Raw genomic sequence first — 19,526 nt, forward strand, 5'->3', positions numbered from 1 at the left:
TATCATCCTACTTTTTTGAAAATGCGGGGGTTAAAATCTATCATCTAGATGCGTTAGTCGTTGTCAGTCTAAGGTACAACTTCATTTCCCTTCACGTAAGTTCTAATTACAAATGCACAATCTCGGATGAACGATTCACGTTTAAAAAAGCTACCATTCTATATAAATACACATTTAGCCTATGTCTTTTTCGTTATAATTTGATCAACACATTCTTTTTAAACTTCCAAGGCTTTTCAAATTTCTTCTAATTCGGTATCGTTTTGTGAAAATGATTTATATTATCTTAATAAGACGTCAAGGCATGCGCGATAATTTAATGTTAGTCGATTATGATGCAATCGAATCTCTCTTATATATGTAGTACTGAATTTATTCATAATATAATCTAATCTATTGCTTTCTCTATCGCACTAACTAGTTGCAGCATAAAGAGCTCTCACTCGAAAGCAAAGGTTTATCTTAGCTTACTTGTACTATTCTTCTAGAATGATTATTATTTTGAATTTCGAAAATAAAATACGCCAAACTTCACTCTGTATAAAATTACTGAGATTATTTTCTATAATTAGTTACAATATGATATTTCTTAGATTGATATCTATAAAGACTTTGGTAGCGCTTCATGTTAATATGAGATTTCAAAATTGAATGTTAATCTAAATCGGACTCAGTTTTACCGCTAGTATGGTAAAAAAGATAAAATAATACAGACTAATTTTTATACTATCTCGAACATCTTCAACATAATAAATACCGATATGAAACTTGACGTCAAAAAAATATATATACCTTCTCACGTACTATTTTATACGTAATGTATAAATGCGATCGTAATGAACTCTTAAAAAACTTTGTTACATTATACATTCTTAATTATCCCGTACTTTGTAAGTAATTTTAAATGCGCATGTCTAAGGCGACTTCGTTGCATCGCCGAGGCGCGGCCGAACACTTTCTTAGTGAACGGTGAAAATTGTTTTTTATTTGACACGAAGGGTGAACGATAAAGATTTATAAGACTTTAAACGTCTCGTCTTAAGTGCGATACATCGCAATTATATTAGTTTAATATTATCAAGACTAATTTAATTTATTTGGAAAATAAAACAGGCAATATTCGAAATTTAAATTGTCAATTTTAAAAATCGAATTATTTCGAAAACATGACGGCTGACGTTTGTTTTTTTTTTTTTATCATGTGAGTGCAATAAGGCTACTGCCATGTAAGGAAGTGGAATAAAAGTCCATTTTATGGTAAGTACTTACGCACCTGAAGTCCCTTGCTCATAAACTTTGACGTTGCAAGAAGTATTGTATTTAAAGTGCTCATCCCGCTAGACAGGTGGCCATTCCCAATTGAGGAACTGTTACTCAAGCAATTTCCCGTTGAATTTGTTAAATGTATTAGTCGCTGTTTACTTTTGATCAATACAACATTTGTTATTGTTTATTTTATTTATTTTTTAAATATAGAACTTCCAATGTGCAAATATACACGAGAATTCATAGCTCAAATTCAAGAAAGGTAAGTTTTCGAAACTTTTGAAGTGACTTTCGTGTTCGACATCGTGCAACTGGAATCGGTGTGATATTTTTCTAAAACAAAAAAATATCAACAAATAACATAGAAAATAGACAATTTATATTGACCATGTATAATCAAGTAGAAATAATGTGCTTAATTTAATTCGCGTATTAGGAAAAAATCTATTGATTTTACAAGGTTAAATAACATTCACGGTATTAATTACTTTATGTTATGAATCTTTTCTTCCGTGTAGACAGTTCTGAGTGTATGTGAAATTGTGTACAAAGCAAGTTACGGAGTTGACATTCATTTATGCGGTAGGATATTAAAAGAAGTACCTACCTGTCAAAGTAAGGACAGAAAAACAAGTACAGAAAACATATTTACTGGCTACCTCCTTGGTCGAGTAGTGTGTACACCGGTTTTCATGGGTACGCCAATCCGAGGTCCCGGGTTCAATTCCCGGCTGCGTCGATATAGAAAAATTATTAATTTTCTATATTGTCTTGGGTCTACGTGTTTGTAGTATCATCGTTACTTCTGATTTTCCGTAACACAAGTGCTTTAGCTACTTATATTGGGATCAGAGTAATGTATGTGATGTTGTCCAATATTTATTGCTTATTTGTTTATTTCTACGAAACTTTTAATAACTCACTTTCATGTGAAACATTCAAATAGAAAATTGTATGTAAGATGTTGATTGAATTATGTGAAAATAATGTTCTAAGTCTCAATGGAAATAATAAGCTATAATAACAGAGGCCATTAAAGTTACGGCTAACAATTAAAAACAAAGGAGGTGTAACAAATTAACGAATCGTAAAGTTTTAACGCACACACTCTACGGAAAGACTTTCGACTACAAGATTTGGAACAGTTCCGTATTAAAAACACAAAATTTCCATATTTGTATGCAAATTATTGAAACGGCTCGCATGGGGACTCGAGGGATTGTTCGAAGCTATTTGACGATATATCATTATAGAATAATCTAAATGGTTGTTCCATTGTTGGACCAAAGACTGAAGCAGATTCGGGAACTATGATTTTCATCCCACATGAGCAAAGAAAAAAGATCACGGTGATCATTTGGAGAGGTCTTTGTGCAACAGAGGACAAATATAGCCCATAAAGCATAGCTGATGATGATAATGAAGCAAGTCTTCTAAAGAAATCTTTAAGAAAAGAGCATACTAATCCTTTAATGGTCGAAAACACATAATAGCCCCATAGATGAGATTCAGTCCATAGGCGATGATAACAGACTTGAGAGACGTCATCAGGTGAGCTATCCGTTTGACATTTCTTACATATAAAAAATATTTACCATCAAGGCCGACCTTCTTCTATGCGTCATTAGGGCAATGGTGTACGGGCCTACCGCCAACCCGCATTGGAACAGCGTGGTGGAATATGTTCCAAACCTTCTCCTCTAAGGGAGAGGAGGTCTTTAGCCCAGCAGTGGGAATTTACAGGCTGTTGTTGTCGTTTTACGGGCCTAAGATCCTGACCTCGTGGGACACTGATATCACAAGTGGTGAACTTAAAAGGAGCCACCATTCCACGCGGTCAAGATTGTTACGTTACTAGTTTTAGTTCATTTTTGTATGTATTTAAGCATTCTTATGTTAATAAAAAGGAGGGGTAAATAGTAATATTAGTACTTTCTTAATTAATTTAGGGAAATTTCTAGTATTAAAAAAATACTACTGTCCCGAATTTTTGCCTAAGATTGATGTTTACTAACCGCTTAACAATTTTAGGATCGCTTAATCTATTGAAACAATATATTATATCAGACAACACTCTCATATATCTATATATATCTTTGAAGTATTTATGTCTGATATATAGGATACAAGTTAAACGAACAATAGTTTCTTGTGTAATACAAAAAATGGTTTGCGCATACTGTTAATATTCTATTTCTTTTATACCAATAGTCCGTGGAATTGAATAGTATGAAAATTATGAAGCATTCCACAATTACGCTTCATACAAGATCATCTTGCTGTCAATATTTCAACTTCGCGAAAAACATTCAAAAACATACATAACTTTTGTCATGTCATCGTGACATATTCTAAAACAAAAAAATACAGGTTTTTAACAGGTGGACTTCTAAAATCGTATTATCTTAACTGTTTTGTAATAAACGGCTATTTAATAAGTGGTCACGAACGCACATAGACATAGGCGCTTTATATATAAACCGACTATTTTTAGGAGTTATGATTTTAGATGTTATCTGCCTGTAGCTACACACTCTTCAACAGGATCTCAACAATACTGATAATCGCTGTTTATTGGTTCTATCACAGGTATTATATCTGATACGTGTGTGGTACCTACCCAGACAAGGTAGTGCATAAAGCCCTATGAGAATTAAATGAAAATAAGCCGTTCACATGTGTCAAACAATATAGAATATAGAATAATACAAACCTCAGATAAATAAATCTTTCGTAAACAAATACAATTATATCGTATAATTTATTAATGTTTATTGGAAATGAGAAAGCGTTTTAAACGTCTTCTATGTTCATACCGCAAGTCCGTATTAATTAAAGTTTTTTTTTATATAATATAATATCTATCATTAAGGCAACGAATACATTATTAACACTTCGCTAAATAAATATACATACAAGTTAAAACAAAACAAGTTTAACAAAACAATGCTTCATTCGATCCATTGAAAAACCTTCAAGGGACAAGGTGAGGGGAATTTAATTAATATAAAAACCGATAAAAATTGTGAAAACAATGAATTTAAATGGTCCGCAGATAATGGTTACTAAAGCGCAGGAATATTGAGGACCGTGTACACTAAGCTTTTTTTGAATCGAAATTCTAAAGAAATTCAAAAAGATATAAAAAAAAATTAGTTTTTTTTCTGGGCACACAAATGTGAATTCTCCTTAAAAACACTATCCTTATAAATTGGAGCGATTATTGTAAACTTTTTGTTTTTATTCACACACAGACACAGGAAAAATACGCAGCTGGCAATCGCACACAACACAATAGCAAATTTCGCGCTTAGACAGATTTTGAATCGTTTCGAAATTATAAATATACGGCATAATTATTTTTAACACATTCTTAAAAAGCATAACAGTGTATCTGATCATAATTTTTTTCAAAGAAGTCTAAAAAATATTAATGGTTATTTAAAATATGTTACTTTGTAAAAAAACATTTTTAGTTTTTATTTTACGTCATTAAAATTACACTATGTACTTTATTGGAATTTAAATTTCGAATTTTAGTTAAATTATTGTTTTAAAATCAGTCTAAATAATACGGTAACGAAATAGATGGAAGTACCCGAAATAGTTTTGTAATTACATTATTTATTTATGATTGAAAATCGAGGTCGTGTAATGCACAAGGCCCTTAAGACGCAAGTATCTGTTAAAAGCGTTTGCTTTCCGACCACATACGACTAAGACACGGCGTCAGTGACGATTTTAAAGTCATCTTTTTCAATTAAAAGCTTCGTAATGACCAACTAAAGGTTCACAAATCATTGTTATTCTCCCAGTTACATACCTTTTTTCGTTCTTACAGCTGATGATGGCCTTTACGTGTTAATTTTACAGTATTACAACGTATAGTACGACACAACTTAGATGTAGCATCGGCAAATTTCGTAAAAACGGATCACATCCGAATCAAGTACTGTATCCCAAATTATCTATATTTATTTTTTATGTGAATTTGATCTTTATACGTTTGTATAAAGATCAAATTCACATAAAAAATAATAATAACTTGTAATATCATATTCATAAAACCGATCACATCCGAATTTAGTACGTTATAACAAATTATTAATGTTTATTTCTTATGTGAATGTGATTTTCACACAAAGGTAATAACTTGTATATCATAAGATCTAAAATATTCGTCAATTTGACACGCCAATTTACATGCACTTGCTTTCCCGGTGCTGAAATGACGCGAGAATCTATAGCGACAAATAGCGTCGAATGGCCGCGATAGGGAGCTATTGGTTTTATTGAATTTGCCGATGCTACATCTAAGTTGTGTCGTACTATACCTCAAACTCGTCTTTTATAGTTCAAGGAATAGTAGTAATTGTCGAACGCTTCTACATCGAAAGACTTCGAGAAAATGTCCGTTCCTTTGAGAAGTAATATAAGTTAGAATGTTATTACCAATTCGGTATTTTGTCGGTTATGGTGCAAGTGGCCCTTAACTGCTATCAAGTAATAAAGACTGTTATTACATAGAACTGTGTGCTGCATTCTGGTTCTTTGTTATGGCCAGTTGAAAAAAGACGTTCGAATTTCACCATTCTTTATGCCGAGATCAATGATGTTCTAGTAAACAGATATGTCATTAACGCGCAAAAAGTGAAGACTAGAGAACGTCCTAATTGGGACGTTTGCCTTTAATCGTTTTCATCATAATTATGCCAGTAATACGTTATAATACATCATAATTATGTGGTAATATGTTTTGCGTAATTAAAACATCTAGTTATCCCTTTTACTTATTGTTTTTATCAAGCTATCCTTTTTACTTGTAACGAAATTTAAAATAAACGGTCCCCGGCGCGGCACCCCTTTTTCTGTTGTTTAGTATGGGTATAACATATCTATTTATATGAATATCAGTGGCCGAGATAGTTATATATATAGATACAAACTATTGATTATTGATCTACACATGTAATTGTAACCAAAAATGACGCTAAATTAATTGATTTTCTATGTACAATAAATCATTTTAGTAGAGAAAAGCCGAGAATTTTTCTTGTTATGTTAGTTCTGTTAAGTGGTATTTATAGATCATTTTGTACCCGAGTGACGTCGAGGCGAGTGGCTAGTTCGATATAAAACAAAATCATAACATTGATTCGAGTCATTATATTACAAAGTTTTACTATAACGGTTTTGTGAATTATTAAAAATAATTTTTAAGACCTCATTGACTTCTAGTAACTGAAGCTATCGCTTTAAATGCAATTATAAATATTTTTTTAGATATATTGTTTTATATTTTAAGATAGATAGATAGTAAATTTATATCCATATTTAAGGATTTCTTTAATATAAATTGCTGGTAAATTGGCCAATCGGATTTAAGTTAAATCACAGCCCAACATTGGCCAATGCGCAACTAAGATGCTATATACCTATCTGAGGCTCACTCAAACTTGTAAGATCATAGGAAATCTTGGTCGCCAGCTTGGGAAAATTTTTCCAAGCTTCAATACAATATACAAAAAATTGTATTCGCTTACTTAATGTGGAAACGGAATATTTTATTTGGATTATGGAGAGAAAGGACCATTGGAATATGGAGTATGAATTGAATGCCCAGTACTCGTTTCTATTACATAGCTTTGTAGTTGCGGTATGCGGAATTATATCGCCCAGAAGGAGGTTCAGTGTTTCCCAAAAACACAGCTAAGCGGTTCGTGCGTTGTGCACCGATATGCTCTATGAGCGCGGCAAAAAAGTATATGTTCATTTGTTTTGATATGACAGCGAATGTTTCATATCTCTTTTTTTCAGGAGTCTCAAGCGCATACGCACTCGTTAACGGACATTTGGATCACGCGATCTTTAAGGCTCGTTGCGCATGCGCAGCAAAAAAGTTGACAAGTGTTTTACGATAAACAACATGCGTGTATTGTTGTCGTAATTTTTGAACGTCTTGCAGAGGGGGCGATTGTGGATTTCCATTTGTAATCGATTGCAATCATCGGTATTATTACGTGAAATTTGTTTTGATGTTTCCGTTCGAATGTTTAATGAGCACTTTATAACTGTTGTACTTAAATATGAGACATCACATACATAACTCTGATCACAATGTAAGCAGCTAAAGCAATTGTGTTATGGAAAATCAGAAGCAACAACGGTGCAAACACCCAGACCCAAGACAACATAGAAGAAACTAATGATAATCTACATCGACGGCTGGGAATCGAACCCGGGATCTCGGAGTGGGGTACCCATGAAAACCACAAACCACTCGACCACAGAGGACGTCTAGATTTATTTTGTTGATTTAAAAAATACTGCTATATATATACAATTCAATAATTATTTAGTCTTGTAAAAATAAAAATAAATTAACAAATATGACTAACAAATATTATTTTGTATTCAAATTTTAGTTAAGTTTAATAAGTTAACTTGTATCGGTAATCGTTTATACATGTTATAATAATTAACGCAGAACTGAAAACAACAAACAGAATCGTACGTACGTACATATTTTAAAAACATTTATAATTAAATATTGATTAAAAAAATAAATTGCAATTTACGATTGCAAAAAAACGGTTAACGTTTTTATCTATTAGGGTTCCTTCGTCGAATGTTGGAAGTGAATATTTATTATGAATATTCAATATTTATTTTTCTAAATAACTAATCAATATTTAAAATATTTTGTTAAAAAGTCAAATTCTCAGAAGTTTTATTGGAAGGATTCGGCATTTACATAGGTAAAGCCGAGTCAAGACAGAGACTACAATGTTCTGTCTTTGTCTCACGATTGATTTAATCTGTAATGATAGAAAGAGACACCGCTAATAAATAAAATCGAATAATTATTATCACTAAGTTCTCTAGATCTAGATTGTTTTACCGAGCTGTCACTCAACTCTTATTATTTTGATTAAAGTGATATGACATAATAAATACTTAGCGACCGCACAAGCAGCTTACAGTATAATTATCGCCACGGAACCCTACAATATAAACACGCCGATACAAGCTTGTCCGAATTCTTTTTTATAGAGTAATGAAGTTTACGCATAACTAATGCAGATTTTTGCATTAATACTTAATTTATTATTGATAACTTTTCATTAATTAACATTAAAATATGGACTTGTTATCGATTTCTTTTAGGATATTACTACTTAGCTTTTGTAAAGTTACAGTCCGTGAATATATATTCTATCATATATAACAGTTCGAACTGTCATGCTACTTCGCTTATAGATTCCTTAATAATACCTTTAAATGTACAAGCTAATTATTATTCATTTTAATTTGACCTTATCTTTACATAAATATATTATTTATACGCTATAATTCAAATCATCTTATTGAAGGTCAACGAAATTTTGCTTGGATAAAACATTTCAATACAGGCCTAAAAATGTGCCTGAACACTCTGAGAAAATCTCAGATCTCTCTCTGATTTCTCTCTAATTGGATATTTCCAATCGATCATGAGTGCTATTTAATATGGATTTCCGAATTCTTATAACTTTGCTAGTATATCTTTGCTAGTTTTTAAAGAGCCTAGTTTCGATCTGATTGAACGTCCAGTTCTGGTAATTAATCTCAGGTTAGGCTTAAACTAGAACATATGGAACGCTAGTGATTTTTATGCCTAATACAAGACTAAAATAAATAAATCAACAATGAGAGCAATAAGTATTTTGTGTTTAAATTTGGGAGGCTGTTCATTATACCACCTGATGACGTATGGTTATCACCGATGATATAAATTGACATAAAATACCCCGTATACCTTAAATACATCACGAACCTTTTGAATTAAGACGACATTTTCTTAGTCCCCGTATTTATAGTCATTCTTCAAACTAGAAAACTAAATATCTTGATTTAGGATAAAGAATTAACTATGTTTGGTGCGACAATCAGACAGGATTGTACAATTTTTACAAACAAGAGAACCAATAAATACGTTCCAATTTATTGCAAATGAAGGCCAAGGATGGGGAAGGCTCTACATATGGAGATAATTCTGATTCCACCACAAAGATAAAGATATGTATCTAATTCATAAACATTTATCCAAAACAAATGAATCCCCAAAAACATTCCGGGTGATAAATATTTATAAAGATATGGTTCATTTCAAATGGTTCTTACCGGTTAACTATTTCTGAAATTGAACACTCCACAGTTCCTACAATAACTGCCTTAACGAGTATTCTATCTATTTTTGTTTCTACTTCAGTATTCAAGTGATGGCTGTGTTAGCTTGAAATTTAGACTGGCCATTGAAAAATTTACCGGCCTTTCCGACTTGAAACTCTTAACATTTTACAAATTCTCTTCAGTTTTCCTGGTCTGTATTTTGTAATGAGATATTCAATGATCGATGTGTAGAATTTGCCGCCACAAATCTACATAAAAAGCATTTGTTTCCACGTTTTTAATTAATATAAAATCACTTGTTTCTGAATTTACCATAAGATTTCATATAACTTAGCTAATAGATTCCATTTAAATGTTAACTGATAAATATTTAAAAAATGCATCAGTTATTTAAATACTTGACAATTAGTTTCCTGCTGTGCTGATGCAACACCGTCGACGAAATGAATTACATGCCTTTTTTTACATCCATACGATATACTCTCAACATATCCCCAACACGGAAAAAGAAGGCTAAATAAAATTCCAAAAGGCTTAAAAATCCTAACCGTTTTCACAAACTACCGTTGGGACATCCAACCCCCGTCATTTGAAGTTTAGCTACTTATGCAGACAGTCATTTAATTGTCATTCGATTTTAAAATATACTGAGAAAATATAAGAAGTAATTCTATCTTATATCATCCACTTAAAAAGTTTGAGTAATTTGTCAAAACTTGTTTTACATGATAAAACCAAACCTGTTCACAGACAGATGAAATACAAGTAAAACATTTGATTATAATAGTATTCAAATCCCAATATTAACAATATCTAACTAAGTCTTCTGGGTTAGGTACCAAGCCAAATACGCCGGTGGGCTCTTTTAAAAAAAAAACTGTTATTTGCATAAAATTAGGTCTCCGGTACAGAACACTGCTCTGATTACAGATGGGCATATGTTATCAAAGCGGGGTAACTGAGGGTGTTTCGTTTAAGACGGTTTCTTGTCCACGTAGGCATCCAATATGGTACTCTTTATAATACTCAAACTCAAACTCTCTTATTCAACATGGAAGCATTTAATTATTGATAGCCAAGTTAAATTCTACAGACTCTACAGAATGCCTGGAAGGTTTGACTGACACTGGTATACTATTTAGATATGACACCCGTTTTCAGCATCTTTAATGCTGACAGAAAGGATGAAACTCAGAGAAACAAGCGATCTTGCTCCATTCGCTATCATTATACAGACAGTAGATGTTTTTACATCTAATATAATCATATGTTACATATCGTTCTTTAAATCTTATGCATATAATAAAAGTGGAGTGTCTATTTGTAATATAAAAATAGCCCTTTTTTACTCAATGCATGCGTATGTATTATACATTACATATACCAAACTTTTTTTACAATTTTTGTCTTTCTGTCTGTTCCGGCTAATCTCTGGAACGGCTGGACCGAGTTTGACGGGACTTTCACTGGCAGATAACTGACATAATAAGATGTAACTTAAGCTACAATACATATATTTTTGTAATGTGTGATAAATATAAACGTTCCTATTATAAAATATATTTAACGAAACACGCATATGTAAATCCGTTAATTATTTATTCATCGTTCTATGAAGTTCGGCTTGATCCGATCTCAGCAGATTATGGCGATTAGACTACATGTATCTAACCTACGGAATAGATCAACGCATGCAAATTCCATTACGATTCTAGTTCAAACTAAGTCTCTTCACACAACACAGATAATCGCTTAGATACACGCGGAATAAAAATACAATATATTGTAATTCGATTGTTTTTATTTTGTAAAATAAAACTATTAACAGATTACACAAAATACTAACAGTGCCCCCTTGTTACTAATATGTTTTAGTAGGTTCTTTTCGTAACACAAATCGTTTAAAATTAACAAATGTATGTAACTAAAACTTTACTAGTACCTGGGGTTAGGTCATATTTATTCTTTAATCTTTAATTACATCAATAGGTGTATTACCTATTGATATAATATATACATAGATATAATCCATACTAAGTATATAAAATAAAATAACACTGGTAATGCGTTGTATGTAGTTGTGTTTTTCATCAAATAATTCTTACAGGGTTTAACTTTTAACTAATTTTGTTTTTATAATTGATGTATTTTAATTATACTATAGGGAAAAACTCTCTTAGAGTTTGATTTCGTGAACTAAGAGATTACTTAATTGTTTTCTACATCTAGTTAGTGTTAAAGAGAAATAACAAAAACAAACAACTTAATTATCTTGACACTTGCCTAACCTCATACTGTTTTACTAGTGTTTGTTAATTTTGTGACCAACTGTTGGCCTCTATTTTCATCCAGACATATATAAAATCAATGGCTAAAAGATTAAATTAAATAACGTTTCTACTCTTTAAGAAAATGCTTAGAGATCATTCGACCATGCCACTTCAATGCGGATTAGTTTATAAGTGTTGTAACATAACAACTGACACGTCATGCAGGTTTCTTTGCGCGACATTAACTTTAAACATCAATTGAGCACATGAAACCTTAGCGGTGTGACTGAGTTCGAACTCATAATAGTTATAATTCACGTCCACTGAACCATATCGGCTTTGATTTAACGATTAAAACTTTATTATTACTAAAACGACGATTTCTATGAAAAATAATTCAACTGTAATTACGCGATACAACATTGTAGTATGACGACAACTTTATCATAGATTACTATAATTGAGGGCAAGGAAATATAATTACAATTAAATATATATGTAATATTAGCATTGCGCTGTTCGACGTATAATTTTGTATGTGTAAATACTATGATAGCAAATGCTTCGCTTAAAGGTATTATATCGAATTGCTTTTTTCATTTTGTAAGACCAATCTGGTAACTATATGCAGAACTTGAAATCACCTACAACGTCGGAAAGTGCTATAATATATTTACAAACGTAATTGTTATATTTAAAATATATACGATTCAAAATATCGTATCATATGCAAGGCGATTACGACGTTTTATGATCGGGTCAAGCTCTGAGTGTCAAATAAGTTTATTCAATTATGTTTAAGGAAAGTACTTCAGCCAGTACTTGATAATTTAACTTTATACATGACATCCGTCGTACACTGGATTACGCAAACATCATGAATCATTAATAGTTACCTAAGAGAATTAAAAAAAAAAGATATGAGTGTATGTCAATTATAATAGTTATTGTGACAATTTAATTTAGAAAACAACAAAGAATCCCTTAATCTATTATTGCCTAAATATTAATATACTATATTATGTATGTTTCATTTCTTTAATCTTACTTATAGGTAAAATAAATAAATGCAAATTTAAATTCAAACGCTACCAAGAAAAGATTGCATAACATATTTGAGCTTTTTTTGTTATTTGTATATTACAAACTTTGAAGAGGATGCAAGGGGTTTCACCTCCGTACCACGAAATAAATAGTTAGAATGACATTAAGTAATACAGGTTTTATTATTAAATGAAGTCGTTGAATGAAAATTTGTTCAATAAATCAATAAATCATTCGTCGTAAAGAGCACTTTATGATAAAAGTTAGCAATCATTGGTTAATTTGTTGAAGTTTTTATCCAATTTTCATACCTACCTAAAACTCTATAAGGGATTATATATTATAAAGTTGTAGTGTAAAATGAAAACGGTCTGAGTATATAGCAATGCTCATGTTTATTATTAACTAGCGATCCTCCCCGGCTTTGCACGGGTGCGATACTGATACTAAATATAATACAGAATTTGTTTATTTAAAATATCACATCACTTCTAAAATGACCAGTGTTTATTTACTATATTGTCAATGTATTATATACAAAAATCTTCCACTCGGAGCACTCTATCTAGCAAAATAAACCGCATCAAAATCCGTTGCGTTATTTTTAAGATCTAAGCACATAGGGACAGAAAGCGGTAAGCGACTTTGTTTCATACTATATAATGATAAGGATCATACAAAGAATATACACAATGTATGTATTATTTAAAATGTCGAATCATAAAAGTAGAACTATTATATATAATGGGAAAGTATTTCAAATTTCATCGTCCATATCTATACACGTTAGCCTTATAATATATCTAACAAAAACGATTTATTTTAAATTAGGCCGCACCGTGCGAGTGTCACGTTATAGTCTATTATTTACAAAGTCTGAAATGACATGTTATATTCTGTAATTATGTACACATAGCGTTTACTTTGTTTCATGACTCTTATTTGTTTATGTGTAAGGGTTATATTCCAACGCTTCCAGCAACTAGACATCGTACGCGCATAGGGTTGAGTTATCTTGTGTTCGATCGAAACTGTATACTTAATAATAGTGTTTCCATTTTAGTCTGTGTCGATTAACGAGAATCATTAACTGAGGGAATTATATCGCTTATAATTATTATTGTATTAGCATTTGATCAACATTTGTAAATAGTAGTTAAGACTTTACTAGTGACAATGGCGGTTAGTACACGAAGTAATCTATTTTCAATCTTCTTAGGATTTTAGTACGTTTTAAAAGTATTAAGTAAATACATATTATAAAATATTGGATAAGTTTCTTATTCTATTAATGGAAACGTATAAAATTATTAATAATTTAGATTATTATGATAAAGATTTTTTTGCAGTTTTTTTTAGTTAGTTTATCACAATCCTTGTGTTTGTATACTAGATCAATGTTACTAGTGATGAATTTGATTACTGGTAAAAAAATGCTGATTCTGGTGCATAAAATATTTAGCGGTATAATTAAAATATAAATTGTCAGATATATTAGCAAACTCCATCAGTAAATTAAAATAACTTTTAGTTGCGTTTAGTAAGTACGTGTAATAATTGTAATAGCATATTTTTTTAAACGGATATATTTCATTTCATTCGAACTCATCTCATATATGAAAGTTATTATATCTAAAGTTGCTATTTTCGAAAAAAAAAAACATATTATATAATTAGATATTCTGGTGACACAGATACTTCTATAAATATTAGGAACTATTTATATTAAGCAACTTAAAATTTCTGGCTCAAGTACAAGAGAGGCTGTCTATAAGTTGCCAAGTCTATACAAAAACATTGGCCAAGTAAAGACAAATTGACACCATGATTCCAACGCCTTGGACAATGAAGCTATAACCCACAACTGCACTGTGGGCAACATGCCATGCCGCCCATTTTAAACCAGGATATGATATTGGAATATTAGTAACGGCCTTGTGGACAGAAGCTTACAAGTTATGGCATTACTTTAGCTTGCAAAATTTTAGCCTTAAATTTCAAATAGAATTTCACATTTTTAAAATAAAAGACTATTTGAATAATAAGAAATTAAATATGATATTTCTTGCTGTATTAAAATTAATAATAAATTATGACGGGACAAAAGACTCGGCCTTTTGCTTTTATTATATTAAAAAAAAAACTGTCAATTGATAATCTGTATTGCAATAGACCTTTTTAAAAAAAGGACAATGGCAATGCAGTGATAGATTCAAGAGAACATTACGTACAACGAAAACGAAATGCATTCATCGCTATTTTGATTTTCGATTTTTTTTTAATCAAGTTACTTTTTTTTTAATAGTTTTTGCCTATGGTTCTATGTGATAAGACTAAATACAATAAATTTAAATAAAAAGTTCCGATATCACTTTGTATTTTTATTCATAAATAATTGGGAAGTTATTAAATAATTAGTAAAATAAAACCTCATGAACTATATAATACATGAATACTTATTGCTTAAGATTTCTCAGCTTAAAAATATTTTACCAGTGAAATCATTATAAATTAAATTCGTACAAAAAAAGAATCAATAATGTATATAATAAAAATAAATATGAACACAAATTAAACATCCTTTAATAATATATTATAATTATTTTCATGTTAGTCGAATAATTATAATTCATCAGAACAAATAATTCGAATATAAAAACGCTATAATAATCAAATTATCGAAAATAAAAATCGATTACATTAAAATTAATGTATCAGATATCAGTTCTATGTCCGTTCTTATTTTCTAAACGTGTTAGAATAAATATTTATAATTGCCTGTTTAGTAATTACATACTCGTATTAACGTGTAAACTGGCTCCATTCCTTTTGGTTTTTTATTAAGAACCGTTAGATAACCGAATGTTACTATCGTTGCTATTTGATCTTATAATGTCAATTTACTGTTGGAAAAATAACTGATCATTTTTAAATTAATTTTCGAACGATGTAATTCGTATAATTTTTTTCTGTTAAATAAAAATCAGTGTCAGAATTAATATCTCTTTTATTCTAATCTCTATCATTTCATCTCCATTGCGCTTACTTTGTTTAGTTATAGTACTCATGGTTTTTTAGTATTTTTTCATTGAACTCTACGCTTGAACTGTTTAAGCGATTAAAAATTATTTTCTTCCAAACACTTTCTTTAACATTCATCAAGTTTTTAGCTGCGCTTTGGATACGCTACATAATTACGTATTATAACTATTAAAGAGTGATTTTCTTATCAGAAATTATAACTAATATTCAAAAATAATAACTAACGCGATTAAAACATTCTTATTACTTATTCTATTACACGCAAAAATGAATGCACATCATCAATCAAGTCTTATACGTTTTTTATTGCAATAATTCGCGTTAAGTTATTCCGCTCAGCGTTACACGTTTCAGGTCTTGTTAATAGTCTATTATATTATGCCTTCGTGTCTGAATACCTTGTCTATAGATAGGTAAAGCTTGTTACACTCGTGCCGAGATAAATCCTTCACTAACTTACTTTTACCGCGTTACGACACTCGATAGTCCGTTAAAGAGATTGTGCGGATAAATTTAGCCGAGAACATTGGAATAATCGTACGAAACACATTCGATTCAACTTCGATGTTATTAATATTTTATTATCAAGTGTAGTGGTAATCAATGCGATCGTGATAACCGATCGAAGGCGTGAGACCTTATTGACGAGTAATTGGGTTCAAAATCAATGGTTCGAGTGACTAAGACTTACGTCCTGCTGGTTAAAGAAGTCATCTTGGGCCTCCTCATTCGGACACCCCATGTCTTGGAGCAGGGGAGTCACATGCCGCTCCCAATCATCCATTATGGGGTAACTCATCTAGCAACGCGAACCACAGCTCAGAGTTCACATAGAGACATCGTCTACCACTACGCTTTTCGCGCCAAAAACTTTCGACCTGACTCTCTCGGCGGGAAATTCGCGCGCGACAGCTGTCAGATACGAGTGAGAGAGAAAAATCGGCCCGGTGGTTGCGGCGCGCATTCAGAAACTAGGAAAAGCCGGCGTAAACAGCGTTCGAGCGTCAGCGTCAGTACGGCGAGGAGCGGGTTCCCGGCCGCCCGTCGACGCGACCGGAACAGGAGTGTGCGGCGGTCCGCGAGGCCGTACGCCCTCTGCGTCGCGCCGCCTCGCGCCCGTCCCTCTCGCTCCACCGAATACACCATCTCGCCGTCCCTCTCTCCCGCTTCAGCGCTTCACGCCTCCCATGGGCGGCCGCGTTTTCCCGCCGTCCGCAACATGGCCGTAGCGACGTAGACCATTCACCACCTAACATGACCATCCTCGACCATGTCTAGGCCGGTCTCAATTTTAACCACCCAGCTAGGAAATAAATTAGGTCTCTCAGTTCAGAATTCAGATGTGCCACACAGGTACTGTTTTCCGACTCGAAAAAAGTTTTCCACTTTATTTTATACTTATAAAAAAATTGTATAATGTATTACAAAATCATCTATATTTTTTTTAGTTAGTCTTTTTAAAAACAAAAAATAACAGTATGAATAATAGTTGAATTTAACTTAACTTTATTTTGATTGGTATTTATAATTAGAATGCGTTCGACTGAAAATAAAATCTAAACATTCATGAGATGCGAATGCAGTGCATTAATTAATTTAATATCTTAAAAAATAAAACTGTAACGATTATTAAAAAAAAATAACTTCTAGTACAGTATCATAATACAACAGGAAACTATTTAAAAGTGTTTAAAACCGTAACAATATGTCATAAACGATTCTCACTTAAACAGGCTGTATTACCAAGAGTCAGATAAGTATTAAAATAACATGAAACTGACAATTTGCATCTGATACGAAAAACAGACAATTATAAAATCTATCAAAGTAGTTCTAACTCGTTATTAAAAACTTTTTTGTAATCAGATTAAAAAAAAACATCTTAGTATACGATTTATGGTCTCGTTTTACGTAATTATTATAAATATTTTTAGCATTGATGTGTTATTTTAAATGTAACAGTGATAACGACGTCTGTTGTGAAGCGTTAAAATTAAACATCAGTTTTACAAGACAATTAAGATGCAAAATGTGTTACGATAACTCAATAAAAATGATTGAAATTTTGCATATGATATGCAAAATTTTTCTTCTAGTCCATATGATTTCGAACACATGTTTATCAATCGTTAGTATCATTATCATTTATCAAACCTTAGTCAACCGTTGATAAACCGTTGATAATTAAAGGCGAAGCGCATGACATAGTTAAACACTTAGAAGTTCAGTTCGGAAGATCTTACAAGCCGCCAATTAAAAGTTAAATGTCTGATTCTTGTAGCAGAACTCCGTAACTAGTACTTAGTTTCTTAAGGTATGACATACTACTCCGCGAACTTGAGCAGAAGCAACGGGAAGTATATTAGTGTGTTGTTACAAACTTCTTTTTAAGTCTTCTTTATCTTCTACTAATTTATAACATTTTACATTTCATAATTTCCTTTTGTTCGTTAGTTAAATATCCCATAGAGCTACTTCATATTAAGTATTCTTATAACTGTTAATAAATTGTTAACACAGGTGAGAAGGTTACAAATACAAAATCGATAGCTTTAGTTTTAATCATCTTTATTAATCACAGTTAATATGTTTGCAGTTATAATGCAGTCATCACAGCTAATATATTTAAAAAAATTATAACTAGTATATTTATTAGTTTAATGGATAAATACACTGTGCTTCACTGAATATGACTGATTATAATCCAGGCACCACTTTTCATCAGAAATTAACGTGGCATAGGATGCAGTCATAATCCCTCATAATAGGTCACATTTAAAATAAATCATTGAGTCATTTGGTTCTATATATAAAATTATATAAAGCTGAAGAGCGTATACTGAGCTCGCTATCACAGGAAATACCAATACGACTAGAAAAAAAATATATTTTAGAGTTAAATAGTATGTTTATTGATGTAATTCTTCCATCTTCCCATCACAGCCTTTTAGGGTATGGACGAGTGACTATAAACGTCCAATAATTTGCCTTATAGTATGTAGTGAAAATACGACGAAAAATTTCCTCTCCTATTGGTGAGTTAAATTTGTTTACACATTATCTCAATATTGACCATTCTCTCACCTTTGCTTATTATAGACGTAGTTTTAAAAATAATTATTCAAAATAATAGAAAGTATTTAATAACATAAAACTAAGTTACTTTATATACCTTTAATCCTTTTAAGATACCTATACGTAGATAAATATTAATGAGAAGATATTATTTAAAATACCTAAATTCTATTTTTATATTTTCTTAGAAATATACTAAGAAAATACGAAAATAGAAGTAGGTAGACTCAATGTTTACTGCTGGGCAAAGATTATCTCTACTGTCTGTTATAACAACACGAAATTCTGCGAAATAATAATATTCAATACTAAAATTTTTTTGGCTTATTGTGAAAGTTATTTGCGTCATTATTTAATAGGAAATTTGCTAAGACGATTAGGTCTCAAAAATGCTGATGAAGATAGGAATATATGACATACGAAGAAAGAAATACGAACATATGTATTACAAATATATATGATATGTGTCAACAACAACGGCCTTTAATTTTAGGACTGCTGGACTAAAGCCTCCTCTCCCTTTGAGAAGAAGGTTTTAAACATATTCCACCACGCTGTTCCAAGGCAGAATTTCTATGAAATTAGACACATACAGGTTTCCTCAAAATGTTTTCCTTCGCCGTCGAGCTTGACATAAATTTTAACCACAATTTAAGC

The 19,526-nt window shown here is 31.4% G+C and overlaps 1 protein-coding gene across 1 annotated transcript in view; it reads right to left on the reverse strand.

Moving 5' to 3' along the window:
* LOC124543105 (homeobox protein araucan-like) overlaps positions 1–16,845 on the reverse strand; it is a 125,864-nt gene extending 109,019 nt beyond the window's left edge. The window contains exon 1 of the mRNA XM_047121152.1: positions 16,486–16,845. Coding sequence (XP_046977108.1) covers positions 16,486–16,593 — 108 coding nt within the window. The 5' untranslated portion in view covers positions 16,594–16,845. The remainder of the gene's footprint in view (positions 1–16,485) is intronic.
* Between the last annotated feature and the right edge of the window lie 2,681 nt (positions 16,846–19,526).

This window comes from Vanessa cardui, chromosome Z, assembly GCF_905220365.1.
Source record: "Vanessa cardui chromosome Z, ilVanCard2.1, whole genome shotgun sequence".
NCBI classification, from domain to species: domain Eukaryota; kingdom Metazoa; phylum Arthropoda; class Insecta; order Lepidoptera; family Nymphalidae; genus Vanessa; species Vanessa cardui.